The sequence below is a fragment of the Nicotiana tabacum genome, chromosome 22 (genome assembly GCF_000715075.1).
Source record: "Nicotiana tabacum cultivar K326 chromosome 22, ASM71507v2, whole genome shotgun sequence".
NCBI lineage: Eukaryota > Viridiplantae > Streptophyta > Magnoliopsida > Solanales > Solanaceae > Nicotiana > Nicotiana tabacum.
In genome coordinates, this window is record NC_134101.1 from 63,385,875 (window position 1) to 63,401,740 (window position 15,866).

General features: G+C 36.0%; 1 protein-coding gene across 4 annotated transcripts; it reads right to left on the reverse strand.

Moving 5' to 3' along the window:
• Nucleotides 1–627: 627 nt before the first annotated feature.
• Nucleotides 628–11,885, reverse strand: LOC107813153 (uncharacterized). Of its 4 annotated transcripts, none has more exons than XM_016638373.2 (19): nt 11,572–11,885; nt 11,041–11,144; nt 10,784–10,870; nt 10,597–10,672; nt 10,399–10,473; nt 10,241–10,294; nt 9,252–9,311; nt 8,998–9,108; nt 8,268–8,362; nt 7,949–8,154; nt 7,600–7,697; nt 7,143–7,246; nt 6,851–7,016; nt 6,546–6,668; nt 5,885–5,967; nt 2,724–2,865; nt 2,457–2,486; nt 2,226–2,287; nt 628–1,610 (listed from the first exon to the last, which is right to left on the reverse strand). In XM_016638373.2, the coding sequence occupies exons 1-19, from the start codon at nt 11,605–11,607 to the stop codon at nt 833–835; spliced, it is 2,490 nt and encodes an 829-aa protein (XP_016493859.1). In that variant the 5' UTR covers nt 11,608–11,885; the 3' UTR covers nt 628–832. The 4 variants fall into 4 exon arrangements, with proteins under 4 accessions (XP_016493859.1, XP_016493858.1, XP_075101218.1 ...); XM_016638372.2 differs by having other exon boundaries at nt 628–1,655; XM_075245117.1 differs by having other exon boundaries at nt 6,836–7,016.
• Nucleotides 11,886–15,866: the final 3,981 nt, after the last annotated feature.

Consider the following 15,866-nt stretch of genomic DNA (forward strand, 5'->3'; position numbering starts at 1 on the left):
AATATATTATCTTCTTAGTGCATTCGCTAATATTTTAACCCCGCTAATATTTTAACCCAATAGCTAGAACTATGAATAGTTCACGCATGTTTTATCTAATACCTTGCTTCTATTCATAACCTGTTTAGCCAAGCTTTTCAAGCCAAAAGCATTTTTTTTATAAAAAGTTACTTTTTTCCGAAATTAAAGTGTTTGGTCAGGTTTTTAGAGAGAAAAAAAATATTTTTGAGTTGAAGAAGAAGCAGTTTTGGAGAAGCAGAAAAAATAACTTCTCCAAAAATACTTTTTTAAAAAGTAATTTTTAAATGCTTGGCAAACACTAATTGTTGCTTGAAAGTGCTTTTCAAATAAATTTGTCAACCAAATTATTTCTCACCAAAAGTACTTTTAAAAAACGCACTTACGAGGAAAAAAATATTTTTCAGAATAAGCATAAGCTGATTTTTGCAGGCTGAAGATAGAACTATTTCATCCAATCTTTGCATGGAAAACAGTGAGACAATCAAGCATCCCACAAGTGTGCCTTACACTGAACAGTCAGTGAGGAAGAAGATATGTATAATTATTCATGACGGAGATTACTCCAGAATCCATACAAGACTCCCAAAACTAAATGAATATGCGATAAAAACCAAAATTTTAACTTAATAAAAAGAAAACCTGAACATTAAACATAAGTGTAACAATAAATAATCACTAACAACCAATATGTTATCCTTTTGTTTCAAAAAGTACACTGTACATATCTGTATAACCTCACCAACTGAAAATGGGTATCCTGCCCATCAGCTCTGAATTCCATATTCAGATAAAGATCAACAGAATTCCACAGTTACTCCAGTACCGCGACTTCTTGGTCGACTCTCCAATAGTTAGCATCGTTGAACTCTTTTACCCCTGACCCGCCCTCATCTGTACTATCTTTTTCTGGCATCTTAGGAACTAAGCTCCTCTTCAATGGAGCTGCTTCCCCAACAATCCCCTCCTTAAGAGCATGTTCCATTGCCTTTTCAGTACCCTCTAATTCTACACCAACAAATTCAACATCCTCTTCAAACAAAGAAGGCACAGCGGCTGCTTTCTGACTAGTTTCAGAAATTGATGAACTTTTGCTAGACTCGGGAAATGTTGATACACCATTTAGAATAGACTCTCCACCATTACAAGTGGAACTAATTGGGGGATGAGCTGATGCCTCCCCTGAGTTCACGAGGTTGCCATTACAGTCACCATTATCTTCAAAAGGATTCAGAGATCCACCCATTGAGCCATCCCCCCATGAAACCCATTCAGGTATAGGCCTGTCTCCAAATGGGTCATCATTGCCTGACCTCTCAAAATGGAAGAAACCCACATCACCTGACACACCTGCTTTCTCATTCTGTTGATTGAAATCTCCAACATTAGCAGAATTGGCTCCACCAAATCCATTAAAGGCATTTGAACTAGAACTGGCTGTTCCATCTGTAGAACTTTTGCTTTCAACCAATTCATCCAGCTCTCCAACTACCACCTCTTCATCACAACTCATGTTACCGCCGTTTGCTGTTCCATTAGGGTTGATATCTTCCATGACCTCAGTAGGTGAGGTGCTCTTGGGATCTCCAGTTCTATCATTTCGGAAAGCAAACCAATCTGAATTTGTGAACAAATTGCTGCAAAAGGTTGTTTATTCTTTTTTTAAAAAGTGTTATACAAGATAATAGGTTCAGATACCAAGAAACTGATAGATGCGAACAACTCTGAAGCCTACAAGAAGTACCATAGTACCATATTCTTCGCATTCAATTTAAAACAAATTCAACACAAGACCATATACAAGTTGACGTCTTGTTTAAGATACATTATTCAGCATAGGTATATGTATCATTTACATAAAATGTATGGTCCTCCCATCCCCTAGAAGTACTAAAATTCTAGTTAGCTGGGACTAGTTTGCATCATAGAGTTACCAGTTTTACCAATGAAAGAGATGCCACAGAAACAAAACAGAGCGCATTCCTCCGGTCATACAATTGGAAGTAGACACATGTTTCCTCTGAGGCCTCAGCTACCCTACTCCTTTTAAAATACGTTTAAATGTTTTAGATTTTCCTTTGGTGGGCTAAGAAATTAATATCATTTGCATATGGCTAATTATAGTACATACATCAACGGTACTGAAAGTAAATATGCTCAAGTGTCCCTTGACACAAGTTCCTTCAGAAAAGACAACCAGAACTCACCTCCCTTGGTCATCTCCCAATCTCAGGACAACTTCAGCAGACTCCTCATCTAAGTAAACATCCTACAAAGGCATGGGCATGAATGTAACATCATGATGAACACTAAGGCATATAATAAAAAACAATAATTGAATCTCACACAAGTTAGTTATCAATTCACTATGCAATTTCTAACTACTCCATTTCTCATCCAAAAGAAAAACAAGTTAATCTTTAAAAAATCATTAGTACCTCATCATCCCGATCAAGAGCTCCATGACCCTGTTAACATGCAAGAAAACCCAGGGATGAATAAATCTAGACTGAAATTCAATCCCAACCACAACACAAAAGTTGTGTTGAGATTGCAGAGCACTTGTCCCTGAGTTCTTTGGATTCCTTTCCTCCTCTACCTACAGAACAACACCCCTCCCCTAACCTCAAACTTCTTTTCCGCAATAAGAAAAAGATATGTTGGAATAGTAAGCATGACTAGAAGGTATCAGACAAACCAATTACCTCTGCGGCGCCATTATTATCATATATGGTGTATTGGAATGCTTGGCTCAGATTATTTGCTAAAGCTGCTACGTCATAATCTCTGCTATGAACATCTTCCTCGTCGCTGTCCCTTGTCCTATCTTGAAATGCAGTTGGCCGGCTAATTATATAAAAAAAGGAAGATAATTATGAATTTATTCCACTACTTGCTTCAGGAACTGAGGACAGTGAGGATGTGAGAAAACATCAGCAGATCTTTCATTCTCTTTTCAAGTATATTTCCAAGTTTGTACTTCCCTTCTTGCTTACAAGAGTTTCAGTCGAAATCCATCTCATCCATTTTGTAAGATATCCAGGCAGTATATAATCTCATCAAAGGACACATACATGTTAGCTTGTGACCGACAAAAGCACATCCTTGTTCCCTACCTACTCACTACCCCACCCATTTCTTCTCTGCCCCCATTTTTTACTTACTTCCTCCTAATATTTGAAAATTCGAATATTGAGCTAGAAAGTACTACAAAGAGACGTGGCTCGTTATGACACCAAAATATGTTTTAAGAGAATCGACATGAGTGAATTATTCAAAGTAGTTGCATTATTTAAAGATCTTTGTTTTTGTTTTCTACATGCCCTGAACATCTCTTCATTGCTTTTCTCAATTATGTCCTTCCTCTGTATGGCACGGATTATTGGTTACACCCTTAAACTATTTGTAGTCTTAACTTGGCTATTCGATAGTTGTTACCCCGTTGGACAATCTCATCTCAAGAAAGTGGCATGCACGCACATGTCACATGGATTTTCGCATTTTTTAATAATAAAATACATTTTTCACCTTTTTAAATGTATTAATCTTTTAGATCATCTTTTTCGGATAAAATTTGTAATGAGATTTGGCCAGAACTCCATTATTTAGGCTAAACTTTTATTTGGCTAAAAATGATGAAGTTTCAGTTAAATTTTTCAAAATTTGACCTGAAAAAGAGATACAATGTTGAAACAAATAGCCATAGCATCTAAAAAGATATACAAAATGGGTAAAATCATTTTGATCCCCCAACTTCGTCTTAAAAATCAAACTCCTCCTCCAACATTAAACAATAGACATTATGCTCCTCCTAACTCAATTGTATTTTTAAAATGCTTATTTTACCCTCAGTCTTATCAACCTTGATCTTTTTGTTAAACCTATTTAATATCACGATAATTTTCTTAATCTATGTTATGAATTTACCTATAGTGAAAATATTTTTTTATATTTTTAAAAAAGTGAAAACTATAATCAATCATATAGAATTTACTGAAATTGAATGATGAAAGAAATGGGCGCAATTGAAATATTAGAATAAAAGATCTTATTAATATCAATTAAAATAATAATTAAAAATAGAGGTAAATTTTATAATAAATTCCTAAAAGATTACGTATTTATACCTTAGATGTTCTTTAAATTATAATTCAGAAAATATTTCGTTAACGAAAATAAAAATTCATATATATATATATCAGTGTTTAAAAAAGCGATCGCTTCGTCGCTTTAAGCGAGAAGCGAAGCGACAACTCGTCGCTTTTCTGAAGCTGAGGCGACTCGACCATCAAAAGCGATCGCTTCAACACCTGAAGCGAGAAGCGAAAAAGCGATCGCTTCAATCAAAAGGGGTCAATTTTTAAAAAAAAAAAAAAGATTGGGTCTTTTTTATATTATACAAAACATAGACCTCAAAGTGAAGACATTTCTTCTCTTCTTCTATTCCATCGAGCATCGCTTCTGCTGCTAGGGTTCTAGAAGTCCGTCCAGCCTCCAAGTAATTTCTTCTCCTTTTTTCTTCTCCTTTTTTTCTCTCTTCTTTCTTACTCTTCCCGTCGACTGCTGCTAAGTGCTAGGGCAGGCAGCGGTCCTTTTTTTTTCTTTTATTCTTCTTATTTAGCCTTTATTTATTAATTTTTATGTGTATTTCAGTTTATAAACTTAATTATTATATTTTGAAATGTTGCTGCTTTGCTGATTTTAGTATATTAAACATAATTATAAAAAAAATCCATTTTTTTCCTTTTTATTTGAAATGTTACTGATTTCAGTTGTTAAATTTAATTTAATTAAGGTGTTGCTGATTTCAGTTATATATATATGTTATATTTTCAGTTTATTTCATTATGTTTGTCTCTTTGCAAGGTTTACTTTATGTTCTTTAAGAATTGCGCTTCACTTCAATGAAGTGTGCGCTTCGCTTCGCGCTTCGCTTTTGAAGCGAGGCGAGCCCCTGTCGCTTTTTTGCGCTTCTCGCTCTCAAAAATATATATATATACACACACACAGAGAGAAACACACAATAAAGAATAAAAGAGAAAGTAAAACTTAATTGTATACTTAATATTAAAGTAACAACAAAAAAGAGTAACAATAAATTTTGTTACAAATTAATAAAAGTAATATATTAGTTAATTTTTATTAAGCTTTAGTTACCAAATTTATAATAAGATATTTAAATTGGCAAAACACTTAACACTTAGCTAAAGATAATATATATATATATATATATATATATATATATATATATATAGAGAGAGAGAGAGAGAGAGATAAATATAATATAAAAAATTATATGCACAAAGGAGGAATTGAAAATGTCAAGGGTAAAATAGAAAATTCGTATGATGAGCAGAATGTTTATTGTTTAATGTTGGAGGAATAGTTTGATTTTTAAGGCAAAGTTGGGGGATCAAAATGATTTTCACCCTATAAAAAATACATAGTTTAAGCTTCATTATTTAAACTAAAACTTTTTATTTAGCTAAAATTAAGGAGCTCTAAGCTAGTATCCTTTTTTACAAAATTAATCCTAAAAAGAAAAAATGCACAGTTAAAATAAATAGCCATAGCATCTAAGGAATAAATAAAAAAAAACACAATTGCAGGTTCATCATTTTTGGCTATACTTTTTCTATTTGGTTAAAAAATAATGAAGCTGTAGTCTTCTTTTTTTTTAACTGATTTAACTCGAAAATAAAAATACACATTCGAAATAAATAGCCATTGTATCTAAAAAAAAAATAACAAGAAATACACAGTTCGTATTCCGCCTTTATCATTTAAGATATGTCTCATATTACAGGATTTAAAAACTAAGATTACAAAAACTCAAGTTACCGAAATAGAAAAGGCAAAAACTTACCCACAAGCCCATCGATAGACATTTTCGATTGTATTACGCTCCTGTAAGACGTTAGTGTGCCAATCACTCCATTCCATATTTTTCTGGAGTAAAGAAAACACGTTAGCATAAGCAGAGTTGGAACTTGTGCACGAAATCAGATGCCAAATAATAGTTATTGAAGGGAACGTTATGTAACAGCATCTTGCACCAAACCTACACAATTATCGTCAAAAGCACACAGTAGCAACAAAAAGAGAGAAAAGTAACTAGATGTAGCATATAATATTTACATACAGCACCACAAAAATATATTTTATTAGAACACCATCACAAAAAAATACAGCCATTAAAATAAAAATAAGGGTGGATTTTAGTTTAGTAGAATGAATATTTAACACATGAAGTATAAAATTCCATGCAACTACATTCCTCCCCAAGAACTCAGATACAAACCAAGCTTCAATTCTTAAATATTTTTTTCTATTTTGGAGCATTGGGGTGGGTAGGTATTTGAATATTCAGAATTATCTGTCCACATCCATCATGAAGTTCTCTTGACAACAAAATAGTAAGTTCGAACATTAAAGCTTAAAAACCTTTTAGCAATTAGATTCAGAGAACTTCATAATTCAACTTTTGTGATATGTATCAAGTAACAAGTTTTAAAGCTATTACTCACCTCAAGATGTACTCGAATGCGATTGTCATTGCTTTCCAACTGAGCAAGTTTGTTAGAAATCCGTGTTATATGTCCTATGTTACCCACTCGGGGTGCTCGCTTACCGGTAGCAGGAAATGTGGGCTGCAGCAATTAAAAACAAATTAAATATTTTATGTTATTGATTGCAATGAGAATACAAGGTTACTGTTGAATATATTCAAATTCCATAGGGAAGTTGGGATAACTATAAAGGGAAAAAAGCACATAAATTTGCGAGCTAAAAACTTCACAGAAAGGAAGTCAGTTACTTCACTAAGATCAACCTGACTTCCATCACCAGAAACTATGGGCTGTTGATCTGTTTGAAGAATTTTTCCAAGCAAATTACACTCTTCAAAAAGATGATCAACAAGGATATTGTTTCTGCTTTCCAGGCATGAGTTTATTATACTCTCTACATGATGATGCAATGCATTGTTATATGGGTACCTATACAGCATTTATGCAACTTGTTAGAACATCGAAGAAGAAAATAGCAAGAAAGTCAGCAATACAAGATCAATGATTTTTGTGCACCCAATAAGTTCGAGAGTCCAGGAGCATAAAGAAACTTACTCAAAAAAGAGATCCAGGACTCTCTCAATTGTCCCAGAGCTGATCAATTCTTCCTCTGCAGCTTCATTGCCGGTTTTTAGTAGAACAGAGATAAATTCCACAATCTACAAAAAAGAAGTAAACCAGTCTAAGATACAGAGTAGGAGACAGAGCCGAGATTATCAGCCTAACAAACTAGCAGTACTAAATGAATGTAGACATGCATTACATGTAATTTCATGTCAGTACCTTGTCTAAGCTACTAGAAGCTGGAAAATGTATGACAGCAAATCCAGTAAATTTAACAAGCAGACTTTTATAACTGCTTGTGACAAAACAGTTGATCCTTGAAAACTATGAAGGAAAACCATAATAAGGAACATCTAGCTTGCCATATCCTTCTCGGGGATCCCTATCAAATTGGAAATGGATACAAAGGCGTTCATCTCTTTTTCTATAAGAATGTAAACGAGCAAACCTTTAACCGATGCTTCCCTAGAGGCGGCCTGAGTTCACCATACGTTGTAGGAAGAATCTTGCCATCAGATGATATGTTCAACAGCTTTAGCAAGTTGCCTGTGTCATATATGGCATATTACATATTACAACTTTCACAATGAGAGGCAGTGACAGAAAAATCAGCAGCAACAATCACTGATATAACATTATGTGTGACCTGTGGCCTGTTCTCTGATGGCTCATTTTCTATGATTTTTTTACCACCCTTTTTTAGACAATGTTAATTTGATTTCCAAAGGGTAGAAGGACATTTAAACAAGTATGCAGCAATTAAAATTTGATTACACATTTCCAAACAGGAAAATTACCGAGTTTGGGAAGCATTGCACTGATAGTCTCAGGATTGACATGCACGGATGACTCATAAACATACTGGCAGCGGTAAGAATACATCATCGGAGATGGAATTGATCTTTTAGGATCCAACAAAGATATGCATACAGATAATGAATGGACAAGGGCGGACTTCGAATGCGAGTCTTCAAGGGCATGACCAAATATCCTTGCTACAAAACTACACCCAAAGAAAGTTGTAGAACTTAATCAATTATAAATTACTTTCAGCACAAATACAAATGATAATACAGATGCGTATTTACTATTAGCATCAAGAGAAGCCTCACAAACCTTGGGCTTGATAGTTTAGTAGCAAGAGGAGATGGTGCATTTCGGGTTATTGTGCATAGACTCTCTGCTGCATTAGCATGTTCTTCTGGAGAACTCTGAACAATAGAACACTACATCAGAAATGTTCTCAGCTAGTGTACAAGAAGTACTTCAGGAAAAGACTAGATTGTTCAATTGCATTAAGCAATCCTGGAATCAAGACTGTGAATCTATGAACATCACGAAAAGGATGTAAAAAAATAAAGCCGGTTTAAATGAGCTAAGTGTAGTCAAAGGAACACAAAACTAAAATAAAAAGGATTTTGTGTCTAAATTGAGTGCCTTAGGAATAGGTAATTCTCATCAACTATAGTAAAAGGAATTTTGGGTCCAAGTTAGCGCCTTAGGAGTAGGTAATTCCTAACAAGTATCAACTATACATCCTAGCTCCTCTTGCTCCCGAGTCTCATATAACATTTTGTTTATTGTTCAGTAAGCAACAAACCAACATTAAGAACTAGCAAATCATGGAGCAATGATCACCAGCAAAGGCACTGCCAAGGAATAATATAACCAAGCAGACATAACAAAATACAATTAACAAACCATGCCAACAAAGCTGTCAGTAAATAATGCCGAAACAAGCCAAGTACATAGACAATCTATATGACTTCAACCGTAGTATATTGATTATCACCAGTACCAAAGAAAATGATCACATAATCAGGTAGCTACATATTTTTGGACTTACACAGGGGCTCAATTTATCCACAATCATTTCTAATAAATTGCTGTCAGCCAACCATTGCATGACATCCTTAGTATTGGGGTAAATATCAGCGCCTACAAGTCGCACCAAAACCTATAAGAAAAAGCTGATCAGAGAAAAAAGTTTTTCCTTCCCAAGTAAAATTATTAGTCTATCTATATGTACATATACGATAAATCAAGTAGCATAAACAAAAAAGATTGTGGTAGACGGTAAACTGAAAACTAGGCTACAACCTCCATAATGGATGTAATACCAATCAAATCCACCATCTGACGGAAAACATCATGATGGGCCTGCAAATAAATAAAAAAAGAACCAATGTAAATACCGATTTTATTAGAGGGAAAAAAGGAGAGAAAGGGAAAAAAAAAAAAAAAAAAAACCACCTAGCATCTGTGTTATGAATCCATATGGCCATACCCTTAGACATTAAATCAATTACCTTTTTACGTCAGAATTCTAAGGACTTTGACTTGGTCACCTTATAAAAAGGACTTTTATATGGTCTCCAATATATATCCCATAATCAAGCTGCCTGAAGCCAATTAATTCCAATAGGGGCTTCAAATATTTGCAGCATAAAAGTTTTAAGCAAGCATTGAATTCATGACGTTCATAGCTCCCCCCTTACCACGTATGAGAAATCTGAGGACAACACTGACCATGTCTATGAAGGTGAGACAAGAGCATAAAACAAGTTATACACTTATACTACAACTTTAATTCTCCACGAGATCCCACCCTAAAATTGCACCCATGAAAAGTTCAACGATTTTGCAACTTTTAGTATCAAATGAGGCGGGCTTTTAAAACCTACTTACTTAGGATGGTTAATAAGTAAGAGGATAGCAGAGCGACTCTGAAGATACTAACATGGAAAACATAAGCAAGACAGCATGGAGAAAACTATTAGAAGTAGGAGCGGAAATTTTTGTTTTCCTTTTTGGTTTCAACTTCCAAATCTGAAAGGTTAGGAAGGAAGATATATACATTGTGGTTCTATACATAGTGAAAACGAGTCAGGGAGAGCATTGGAGAAATAAGGAGCAGAGATTTTGCAAAAGTAAGTCACATGGGGAGAGGAAAAGCAGGAATAACTGGATGTTCGAAAAAGAATAAGGATCCAACAGCACAATTGTGATGGTATGCTAAGAAAGTCGAATAACTAGAAATATCAACTGCATGTACTAAGTACCAACTAAATAGAATTTATCAGGCCCACCTGAACATAATTCATTAGTGGAATTGTCTTCCGCAACATGAGGCACACTACAACCTGCGTGCATCAAAACTACGTAAAGCTTCAGCCAAATAACATTCCAACAATAAAGGACAAAGGAGTTCTCTATACACGAAGGATGTGGATGAATCAGGTCGTACCTTGCTAAAATACCCAGCAAGCAATGCGCTATGAGGACGGTTGGGCTCCAAGAAAGAAAAGAGCAAATCCATTAGCTGTGCCACAATAGAAAAATGACCAAATTATCAGGGCAGACTAACTGCATTGTTGATACAAACTTTTTTTTGGGATAAAGTATTGATACAAACTATTACAACTGCATCTTAAGAATACAGTACCTCTTCCTCATCCACTAGAGTTTTAAGAATGACATCAATTTCACAAGTGAATATCTCACATGCGATGAAAGGAAACCTACAGAATGAAACAGCATTCAGAAGTACTGCTAAATTTTCAAAGATATAGGCATGTACATTTTATAAAATATTGATATGACAATTGAAGCTCGGTCATGTCATAACTTACTTAAATTTGCAATTGCTATCAGCATCCTCAGAAGGCTCTTCAACGATGTATCGCAGCAACTGCTCAACCTGAGCTCTATCTCTCAAACTGAAATCAAAATCATAGTCTCCCAATGAACTTTGAAATTATTGATGGAAATAATACTTGGTTAAGACATTAGTGTCTTCCCTGAAAGCAGTATGTCAGACTGTCAAACTGAAACTATCAACTGTACTACATAATTCAAATTTATAAGCTAAAACTGGGAGGATGTTTACAAATTTATCAGACGGCTATTCAAAGCTTTGCATTCTTGGATTATTTCTTCTTCGTCGAGAAGCTCTTCCAATGTGAAGTTTTCCTTGTCTAACACTGCTTCAACCTACTCATCAAAAAACACGGTTTCAACCTAAACTTCCACGCAAAATATATTTGAACAATTAGAGCATCGAGTTTGAACGAAATCAAACGTCAGAGCAAATGAATAAATATCACAGCTTTTTGTTTTGATCGGCAAAGGTAAAAGCCAGTCAGCAAGCTTTCAGAATTGCATATGTTTGACATATATAGTAGATATACCAAAGTAAAGCACATTCATATAGCATAGTATAACTTCTACACCAAATTAACCCCCCCCCCCCCAATCTATAAGCAGGGAATTCAACTCTAACTCAAGTAATACACTCAACCACCAGATTAACACATTGACTTAATCCAACACCAATAAAATGCTTAAAAGAAGGAAAATTTGTTCGTACACTTGAAATACAACGAGGAAAGCATTAGAAGAAGATAAATCCACTACATACCGGCGAACAAGAGAGATTAGTGAGCTTCCAAAACATATTGAATGATAACAGATCTGTAAGACCTAAACTGAATCAAGGCAGGATTTTTTGATGTTTTGGAGCGAAATAGCGTCAGCAGTCAGCAAAAACCCCAGCTTTTGAAGATCATACGATACAGATTTTAAAGCCGAAAAGATCGAGAGGAAAGAGAGCAGAGAGGGAGCTCTGCGGGTGTGTGAGAGAGAGAGAGGAGCTTCCTATAAAATTGCAGAGGAGCAACAAGGGTTAATGTTTGTTGTTGATGGAGAAATGAGGGCAGAAAAGTTAACTATAACAAACTGGAGGGGTCCGAATTCACAAAACTCAAACTATAAAAAAAAAAATGTAAACTACTATTTCCTCATCACCATTATTTCATAGAGTCCGGAACCAAAATGTGATTCTTTTGGACTCAAACAACCAAAATATGTGGAAAACAAATCGATGACCATAATATATATAATGCCCTTTTATAAGGTGTTATACCTTAACGGTCGTTTGCCCAATTAAGTATAGCGCCCTTTTTTAAGGCGTTATATTTGAACTCAAACGGGCGGGAAGATATAGCGTCCTCATTTAAGGTGCTATAGTATAACGCCCTTACCTAAGGCGCTATACTTACATAAATAATCGTCCCTTCCCCTTCAGCTTTTTCAGGTCGACAAGACAATACACATAACGTGGTATTTCACCGCGCTATGTTTTACGCTATAATGATTCTTTCGGGTATAAAACAGCTTCTTAAACTAAACCAAGTCATTTGTATTTCAAATACCTTTTGAATAAATATTATAACATCCATTTAAAAAATACCACTAATATTTAACAAGTAATTCAAAAAGGAGGAAAAAGGGTGAAGATAGTTCAACAGATCCCTATGGAATACGTCTTATCACTATCGATCCATACCTTGAAAAAAATATGCTAGGTTGCTACACTGACTTGGTTGATGACAAGTGGTATGGTGTTCTGCGTACCTTGAAAAATAAGCATATTAATATACACAATGATCTGAAAGTTGCAGGGCACATTATTGAGGGCGAAGCGCATTCTACAAAGCCTGAAGGTATGCGAATTTGGGGCGAAAAACTATAATGGGTTCCCCTTTACTCAAAACGGTGTGATTACGAACTACTATGTCGCTGGCATGGGCTTGTTGTGCCACAAGCACTGTCTGCAACCTTCCAAATAAACAAACACAAAGATGAACCATAAGTGATTCGACATTTGAAGAAGGAGATTCTAGAGATGAAAAAGGCACCAGTTGTTCATCATGTAATGGATGATCTTAACTTCCTGGGAGGAACGGAGGCTCGGTACTGGGATTTATTAGAAAATGATAAAATGCATAGAAACAATGATTATCCTGTTTTCCCAACAGTTGTCGAGTGGGAGGGACTACCTAAGTTTCTACCACAGACGTTGGACGTATGAGTCTCATATTGTTGTAAAAATCAAGCAAGTGGTCTTCTTGATGATAACGATGAAATGCGAGAAATGTGTGTCAACTGGGGCCTAGATTACGATGCCCTCGGTCCCGAAGGGTACGTACACGATGTTGACGTAGAAGATGAAGACAGTGACAATAAAATAGTGCCAGACAGCGACGATAATGGCGAATGACAATTATTATTTTTTTCTTGGGGTGTATGTTAAATTGTTGTACTGAAGTATTAATGCTAAATATCAATAAGACTTATCACCAATGGAAACATAATTTTATTTTATACATTCTGCAAGATGAACATATACATACACTTATTACAACAAATTATTGAAATACAATACTACGGGTATCCTTGATAATTGGGCACATTGCATGAACTTTCACCGGGAGCTGAATTACTACCGCTACCCAAACCAGCTGAAGGATATTTACGGCGGTCGTGTCCTGTTTGCAAGTATATGCCACATTTACGCGCATAAACGATATCACCAACATCCATTTAGTTCCATACGCGTTCTTTTTTGCACTTGTCGTTGATGCAAATACTCCTTATTACACACCATTTTAAATGATTTCGACGGCCAATAATGCTCAGCACCCACTGGCTGTAACTATCCACTATATGTGTTTAATTATGCAGCAATACTATATTCTTTATCAAAGTAGCTGGTTCCCGCGAAACCTGTATGTTGAAAGCACTTCATTGCATGTGAGCACGGCATGTGGTAGATGGACTATTTCCCACAAGAGCATAACCTTCTAGCTTTATTTACGGTGTGTGTATTATTCCCCCGGTTTTGATGGATAGTGGTGCGAACTTCAAAAATATTTCGCTCGTTGCAATACTGTAAATATGAAGGCCAATGTGCTCGCCTCTTGTATTTCTCAAATCTTTTTATTAGTATTGGCATAAATTCAACACCCCTTTCCATCAATGACGATACACTTCTAGCCCTTTCAACAAACCTGTCTACCATCTGCTTGAATGACATCCACACCATGGCAGTGATAGGCAATCCACATGTTCAATAACCCGTTGAAAGACTCTGATATATTTGTAGTCAGAATTCCCCATCTTCTGCCACCATCCGCATGCAAAGTCCATTTGTCAAGCTCATGTCGCATCAACCAACGATAGGCTCCTTGGTCTTCCTGCCTGATCGATTCCATGCGCCTCTTGAATTTACAATCTTGGTGATCTGTTGCAGCCATCCATATTAAATCATGCAAATCCTTATTGGGATGTGCCTTTTGGAAATTGGCCTTCAGGTGCCTCACACAGTAACGGTGGTAGGCATACGGTTCCTTCCATGCTGGCAAATTCTGTACAGAACTTAAAATACTGCCATGCCGATCAGATATTAGACAAATACCTAAACGTTGTGTGACAACGTGCTCCTTCAAGTGGTTCAAAAATAGTGTCCACGTCTCTTGGCTTTCATTAGTACAGATAGTAAAAGCTAGGGGAAATATACTTACATTAGCATCTACTGCAACGGCGATCAACAACTTAATATCATACTTTCCATAGACACGAGTGTCGTATATGGATATTACCGATCGGCAATGCACAAAACCATCAATTGCTCGTTTAAATGCCCAGAACACATATCTAAATATATGTTCTTGTATTCCCGAACTCCGCTCAAGCTTCCATTCAACAACAGTCCCAGGGTTAAAGTGTTGCAATGCGGCCATGTACCTGGGTAGAGATGCAAAGGACTTATCCCAGCTACCATAAATAATTTCAAACGCACATTTGCGCCCGAGAAATGCCTTTCTTTTGGTAATGGAACACCCATATTCCTGGAGGACAGATGTTATACACTCTTTGATCTTGTACCTTATGGACACTTCAATGTGTGGAATCAAGACAAGAGAAATCAAGTCAACAATCAAGTTAAAATGATTTCCACTGAATGTGTCCATTTCACAATTGTGGGTGCCAATGTATTTACCCACAACCCACATATTTGTTTTCTTCTTCCTCGCACGCAGCATCCAATTACAACTCGTAAATCATCTATGGCAAATAACCTTGTATACATCTGGAGATGACTCTACTACTGTGATCTCACGACACTCTTTTACATTGTACATTCGCATCGCCCTTCTTAGGCGCCCTTTATCAGGAAAAAGCATGCCCTTTGACATCATCGTTGCTCTAGATTCATCCCACATTGCTATCTGAATTTCGTCAATATCCCTTGTGAGGGCATCCACATCCGACATACTTGGAAAATGATCAAGGTAGGGAATCTCCCTTGAATGAAATGGCACGTGGGGATCGTACACTCTTGGCCTAACGGTAAGTGGAGCATGCTCCCTCGTCAAATCAGGTTCAACATTCTCTTCCTCCTCAACATCACCCTCATTAGGGAAAGGTGTGTCATTTCTAGACTCATCGACATTGTTGTCATAATCACTATTCTGTGTTCCTGACTCTGCGCATCTTCCAGATTCCGATTAAATATGTCGTCTTCGGGCAATTGAGTAAGGACAAAACCTTCAAGTTGCTCGTTTTCACTACACAACCAACAAAATAATGAGTTACTCAAATTGATCCAAACTTTACATATAGCTTTATCACTTCACTTATAAATCATAATGTGTTAATATCCCATGATGGACATTATCTTGTTGGTGATGACTCCCGGATGGACCACCATGATCCAACACACCAAAATTAGGCATATTCTAACTGGGCGTTGGTTCATAACTTGTAAAATTCATATCTAGCTGGTACCCATTGTGGAATATATGAATGTTAATACAAATTCAATACATCAAAAATAAACATCGTAACACAAAGGAAAATTAAAGTTTACCA

Bases quoted from the DNA above. Each gene is read 5' to 3' on its own strand.
- LOC107813153 (XM_075245116.1), bottom strand. From the start codon at position 11,607: ATGTTTTGGAAGCTCACTAATCTCTCTTGTTCGCCG. The intron at 5,968-6,545 runs GTGAGTAATAGC...TCTTTACTCCAG, and splicing joins GCATTCGAGTACATCTTGAG to AAAAATATGGAATGGAGTGA. The intron at 2,288-2,456 runs GTACTAATGATT...ATGCCTTTGTAG, and splicing joins CTCTTGATCGGGATGATGAG to GATGTTTACTTAGATGAGGA.